The sequence below is a fragment of the Molothrus aeneus genome, chromosome 9 (genome assembly GCF_037042795.1).
Source record: "Molothrus aeneus isolate 106 chromosome 9, BPBGC_Maene_1.0, whole genome shotgun sequence".
Taxonomy (NCBI): domain Eukaryota; kingdom Metazoa; phylum Chordata; class Aves; order Passeriformes; family Icteridae; genus Molothrus; species Molothrus aeneus.
Genome location: NC_089654.1, coordinates 30,890,900 through 30,897,703, shown reverse-complemented (window position 1 = coordinate 30,897,703; position 6,804 = coordinate 30,890,900). Strand labels below are relative to the sequence as shown.

The following is a 6,804-nucleotide window of genomic DNA, read 5'->3' as shown; positions in this document are numbered from 1 at the left end:
TGAAGAGCCTGGATTCTCCTGGCTGCCAGCTCTGTGCAGGTTTCCTAGCAGAGCCCCTCTTTGTGGGCACCCTGGCAGGAGGCAGCAGCCAGGGCATGCAGCACACCCCACTCTAACAGCACCCAACCCCGGGCAGCCCCAGGGAAGCACATTAAGCCATTAATTGATGCATTAAGCATTAAGAGTCATTATGTGACACACCAGGGTGAGCAAGCACCAAGAGACATCTCCCAAGAGCCTAAGGCTGGGAAACAGTCCCAGACTTCCCGCAGGTGCTCAGCACACAAAACCACACTGAAGTCTTTAGAAATCACTCATGTCTTTCCTTAACTAAAGAAGCCAGAATGGTGGTTAACAGCTCTTCAGTGGCAGAGAGACTCCACACTTCCCAGGTATGCACAGATTTACAGCACAAGGCACCAATTAAGTTTCCTTCCAAGCCTCCAAGTCAGAAGTAGATGGATATGGGAGTAAAAACACCACTGCATTAAGGACAACTCAATTTCAGTCATTTATTCTTTACAGCACTTGAAGTTACTTGGTGGCAGGTACTTGGTGAAGGTCTCCAGAAAAACAACAGGAAGAATGGTTGGTACAACAGATTTATATAAAAGAGTTAAATAGATAAAACAACATGGTAACCTCTCATTCTTGCTCTAAACAGAGCAGACTGACCCTGAGTCCAGGTTAGCATCATCCTTTCAAGGCAGTCATGGTTAAAACCCTCAAGTGCCCATACCCAGGGGACAGCAAGGCATCTGTCCTCACAGTTGAGGCAGGTGTGTGCTTCTCAGGCCAGCTCTTCAGGAGCTTGGTTTCAGCTGCCGGGCACACCCTGCCTGCCAGTAAGGTTCAGTCTCGTTGAGCAGGTCTGTAGAGCCAGCCCCAGCTTTGGTGAACAAGTGTAAGGGCAGCTCTGCTGAAGGTGAGCCTTCAAGTACATCAGGATGAGCCACAGGTGATGTGTTTGAGCCATCTACAAACACCAGCAGAGCCAAAATGCAGGGCAGCACCCCAGACTGCTGCCTTTATTGCCCTGAGCCAGATGGAAACCACAGGTTCTGAGGCTGTTCCTGAACCACACACAGCTCAGTCACGCTTCTGCAAGACACCACTTTGCAACTGTGTTAAGACAAACTCTGCCTACTCAAGGTCTCCAGTTTTATGCCAAAAGAAAAATCCAATAGCCAAAGGTCTAAGTATTTCTCTTCAGTTTTCACACTTCCATTTTCAGGAACTGTTCACCTTCTGTCGAGAAGGAAGATTGTGTCTGAAGCCATGTGCCTGCAGAAGAGCTGGCAACACAGGTAGCACCAGAATGAAGAAACCCCAGGTTACTGATACAAGACTCTCACCCCACTGAGACTAGCTTTACTTAATCTAAGAGATCATGGTATTTCTCTAGACTCTGCTCCTCCAGTTCCAACAGCTTCTGGTAAAGTTTCTCGGCAGTGTCTTCATCCACATCCATCTGGAAGGCAAGGAAACAGCACTGTGAGACCATCACCTTGGTGGCAGCCAGTGCAGACACTGAGGGCAGCTCTGGGGATAAGCAGGGTCCATTTCCAGAGCTTCACAAACAGCCAACTACAGACATCTGTCACCAGGGCATAAGCCAGAACATATTTTGGGAAAGTATCATCACACACTTAACCTGTTCTGATCATCACTTCCATTGTCTTCCAGACTCCAGCCTAAGCCAGGAGTTACTCTAGGAAGCACTGCAGATAACCCCATATCCCTTCCTGCTACTTAGCATTCAACAAGCATCTTCCTTCCACTCCAGGCACAGGACACCCTTGGCACCAGCCCTCCCATACAAAGCAGATGGCAGACCCCCAGCAGCAGGAAGCTCCCTCTCCATTGACCTTTCGAGGCTCCACGTAGCATCTCCCCAGTCCAGAAGTACAGCTGTGGTATTTGACAAGAGAATCCAGGTACTCTGGCTTCTGTTTGAACAGCCACACCTGGGAAGAACCACACAAAGATGTACAAGTCCAGCACACACTGTCCCAGCCATGCCTGTGGGCAAAGACCTGACTGCCAGCAGACACAGGAGAAGACACCACAGGAGCACCCACCAAGCAGGGGAAGATGTGATATGTGAAGTTCTGAGCTGGCTCCCTTCAGATGTGACCTACTTCAGCCAATAGTAATGGAGGTTTCTGCTAAAGCAGTTCAGCATGGCTGAACTTGCTCCCACTGTGTTTGAGACACATTGTGCCTGCCATGACCCACCTCCATCCCCTGTGCTACACATCATTCTCCCTGGTCAGGATGTTTTCCCAAAACCATTTATTTTATGGGTACTGGGTGAAGGTCATAGAGCTCCATGTGGCTGAGCAGCCCTGGGGACAGCTGGCTCCCCACACTCACTGCTGTGTGCTATCTGGGGGTCAAATACAGCTCCCACCCACCAGCCTCACTGAGAGGCTCTTTGCTCAAGCTACAAGACCCCAGAAGAGCTACTCAGAAGGAAGCAATGTTAAAATCAAGTTGTGAACTACTTACGTGAGCTTCTGCTCCATTATAGGGTGTCAGAGTATAAGTTTTGGCAAAAAATCGGATCTGAGGGGAAAAGGACATGGCAGAATTTGTACTGTGGCCCAAGGTTTGTTGGCAAGCCCTGAGCAGCCCAAACACTTCAGATAATCTACCAGAGGTACAAAGGCTTCTCAAACTGGGCAATAGGTAACACTGCACACTGACTAAAGCATCCCTTATCACCACAAACTGCTTTCTGGAGCCCCCCAGCAAGTGTCACTCCATGGTCCCACACAGAGTTCACCCCAAGGCAGGAGCAACAGGCCACACACACCTTGCAGGTGCCTCTTCTAGAAGGGTCTCAAGGGCAGGAATGGCAGGAGGCAGAGGGGATCTGCAGGACTGCCAGCCTTGGGGACAACTGAGAAGGCACTGCCTCTCTGCTGCCAGGAGAAACGTGATCCATCAGGATCAGCTGCTGCGACTGGGGCAGCTTAAGATGAAAGGCCACTCTTGCAGAAAGTGCATCAAGGCTCAGAACAGGCAGCCTTCAGGGACAGAACTGCAGTGAACCTGGAAAGCTGAAGGCCAGAGGAAGAAAGGCAAGGAAACTTCTGGGGAAGCAGGGAGGGAGGCAATAGAGAGCAGGAAGCTCTGCTTTCCATAGGCTTGGAAAGAAAAAAACAACACTGCCTTCTAGAGGAATGGAAAGAACACCACTGGAAAAGAGGTTGTTCTAGAAATGAACAGCATCTCAAAGCACAGGGGCCAAGCTAGGGCCACATCCCGAGCTCTGCTGCCAGCAAGCCAATGGTGTTTCACAATCCCAAGCAGAACTGGCAAAGCTTCCAAGGAGAGCCTTGACAAACACTGCTGTAGCTGAAGGGCTGAACCCTGCTCCTCTGCCAGTGTCCAGCACCAAACCTCCAAACTCAGCTTGGAAACTGGGGCCCCAGGATGAGAAGGGGAATGTTTACAGAGGGTCCAGCCTGCCCAGCCCAACAGAAGGACGAAATCTATACCAACACAGGCAGCAAGGAGCCAGAAGTGTGCTGTACATCACTTGCAGTGAAGTGTGTCACAGCCCAAAATCAGCCAGGACATCCACTCACCAACCACATGATGGGCATTAGCAGCTTCCACAGAAAAACAGGCAAAATTCTGTATGTCATGTTGGACATAACGAGCCCAGGACAAACAACACTGGAATACAGACCCTGCAGAGAAGAAAACAAGTCAGTGTGCAATTACACCACACTTAAAAGAGTGGGTCATGCTGCTTCCCTCCCAGTACTCCTCAGCCAGAGAGGGTGTGTACAGACATCAGACTGTAATACTCCACTAAGTAGCAGAGCAGAGAGCAATTAGATGTAGTGATTTTTAAGAGGTCTAAATTGGAAAGGTTTGCATTAGATCCGTGCCCATTACAAACCTCCAGGGTAGAAAATGCAGCCTCCTGGTGCAATCTCCATGCAGCTCAGCAGATATCCCAAAAATTACAGCCCAGTCAGACTTAAGACTACCTCTTCTTTAATATATAAGAGCTCAGCCTTTTGGGACTAAAACATTTCCTCCAGAAGTGTTTGAGAATGGCAAAAGCGCTACTGCTGGACCAGAGCTGCAGCTGCCAGCAAAACCCATCAATGCCCCAAGACAGGGAAGGTAGGTTGCTTGTACAGCTCCCTGGCAAACCTGAGCAGCAGCACAGAGCCATCAGCAGAGCCTGCAGCTCCAGTGCTTGCAGGCAGCACTGCCAGAGCAGCCCTGTGCTGATAGGCAAGGACACCTGAAAAAAGCAGAGGCTCTTTGCTCTTTAACATCAATTCTGATGTAAAGAGAAGAGCTTGCAAGCTAAGAACTGCTCCCAAAATCTCCCGCTTTGGGAAGTTTTTCTGGCAAAAGCTCCAGAATCTGGCAATCTCTCTGGTAGATTCCCTACCCCCCACACCACCAGTTCAACCTCAGCCATGTTTAGTTCTTACCTGTGCACTAAGGAATGCATCAGATTGCTATGAGTGAATGAATGCAACTAGGTAACAACAATGTCATGATAATTACAAACAGTAGCAGCTCATTAGGTTTCTGCAGCAACACAAACCCCATCATCACCTGGTCATTAAATTTCCTGTTCAGAACCACACTTGTCAGGTCAGTAGCATATTTAGAGGAACTGTATGATTCCTGCCCCTTGGCATGCTGATAGTCAGAAAGGCTGAAGGCAGACTCCCTGGCATTGCTGGAAGACGTCCAGATGAGTCGTGAGGGCTTCTCGTTACCGCAGAGCAGAGACTGAAGCTGACGAACCTGGAAAAAGAATCCTTAACTTATTTAATACAGCAGTCTCCCAGTCTTAGGGTATGACTTTACAGCACCTAAGGCTGTGAGCTTCTTTCAGCTTTCCCAGACAGCTTTTCCTAGACTAGCCAAGAGCAGACACTTGTATGAGCAGCTGTCATTCAGCTGGACAGCTCAGTTAAGCACCTCAGAGTTTAATACAGCCAAGCCTTAGCATTTATCCTGGATGGAGAACTTCATATGACTGACTTCTGTCTGCTGGCTCACTACAGTAACCTCAAAATTATATTAACTCTTGCAACAAAAGTCACCATTTATTGCTTATTTAAACAAATGTCAAGCCTTTGTCCTGTCATTCTTTATCTGTCAGACTGCAGCCTCCATCAGCATCTGAACCTGTGAGATCTGTACTGCCCAGACCCATCCCTACCCACATCAAACATCAGACTGAGGGTTCAATCTTTGTACGAAGCCTCACCAGCATAAAGTGCCCAAAGAGGTTGGTAGCAAACACCTCCTGAAACCCATCTCCATTCAGCCTGTCCGTCTGGGTCATGATGCCTTCTGCAGTGGTCAGCATGTGGAGCAGCTTCCTGGAAGCCAAGAACAGGAGTTAGTAAGGAACACTGCCAGGGGGAATCCACCACTTCCTCACTTGAGCCCTTCAGCAGTACCCTCACCTCACAGGCTCCCCACAGCTTCGCTTTCAAGGGCAACATTAAACCATTAAAAAAATAGATGGGAAAGGTCTAGAGAGTATCCCAGGCCCTTTATTTGCAAGTGCCTCAATACTGATGAGACCAGAGAAGACTTGTCCCTTCCTTCACTTTCCCACGGTAAAGTACTGTTAAAAACACCTCCTTCCCTCATTTCACTCTCAGATAACTTAATCGAGCTTCAGCATCTAGCCAAGGCCTCGGGCCATGCCGAATGCAGGCAAGGAAAGCAGTCTGGCAGCAGTGCTCAAGAGCGCAGCAGTTCTGTCAGACTCATGCAAGTCACTGTGCTCCTCAGCTCAGCCTCCCCGTGCTGCCTACAGAGCAGCGATGCTCACACCAACCACGACCCTCACAAACTACTGTGATCCACAGCTTTGAACAGCTACAGACACCTACACTGGCATCACAACAACAGTGAGGAGACCCAGAGTTCAACACAGCAGCATTTCTCAGGCAGGGGCTGCAGGCTCTGGGTGACCTCCTGCCCTCCCCGTGCACCCAGCGGGCCTCACACCTGGCAGTAGAGGTGGCTCTGGGTGCCTTGGGCCATCCCAGCACGGCACTCAGCCGGCAAACCCACTCCACACAAGAGAGGGCATCCCCCAGGGACGTGCTCTCTCTCTCTCGCACCGGGCGGGAGACAGGCTCTTCAGCACGGCACCCAGGGGCACGGCCTGACGGTGCCAGCCCCCCGTGCTTCCCACAGGCGGGGGCTGCAACCCCCGGCAACACCTCCTACCCGGTGAGGAGACCGTGCCAGAGAGCCTTGAAGTTCACGTGCGGGTTGGGCATGATCCCAGCGTTGAGGTAGACAAAGTCCAGGCGCTGAAACCTGCGTGGAGAGGAGCACAGGAGCCAGGTTGGAGGGGTCAGGGGTGTCCGGTGGGGCGGAGAGCGGGCGGGGGTGTCCGATGGGGACAGATCCTGTACCTGCAGCGGAGCTCACGGGCGGCCCGCAGGACGGAGGCCAGGTTACCCAGGTCCATCTCCACGGTGGACACCTGGGCAGAGGGGTGGGTGGCCAGGATGAGGTCCCGCGTGGCTTCACTCTTCTGCTCGTTGCGGCAGGCGATGCAGAGGTGAATGCGGCCATCCTCATCCAGTAGCCGCTTGCACAGCGCCAGCCCCACACCGCTGCAACGGGACGGTGTCAGAGAGAGCCGAGCCGAGCCGAACCGAACCCAGCCCAACCGAGCCCAAGCCAGGCGAGCCGAGCCGAGGCCAGCCCGCCCCTCCCAGCCCTCAGCGCCGCTCACCCGCTCGCACCGGTCACCAGCACCACGCGCTCCATCGCTGCCCCGCGCCC

The 6,804-nt window shown here is 51.7% G+C and overlaps 1 protein-coding gene across 1 annotated transcript; it reads right to left on the bottom strand.

Moving 5' to 3' along the window:
- Positions 1–487: 487 nt before the first annotated feature.
- HSD17B7 (hydroxysteroid 17-beta dehydrogenase 7) lies at positions 488–6,804 on the bottom strand. Its single transcript, XM_066555859.1, has 9 exons — positions 6,755–6,804; positions 6,429–6,632; positions 6,238–6,330; positions 5,258–5,372; positions 4,594–4,788; positions 3,597–3,701; positions 2,512–2,568; positions 1,869–1,967; positions 488–1,471 (listed from the first exon to the last, which is right to left on the bottom strand). The coding sequence occupies exons 1-9, from the start codon at positions 6,787–6,789 to the stop codon at positions 1,376–1,378; spliced, it is 999 nt and encodes a 332-aa protein (XP_066411956.1). The 5' UTR covers positions 6,790–6,804; the 3' UTR covers positions 488–1,375.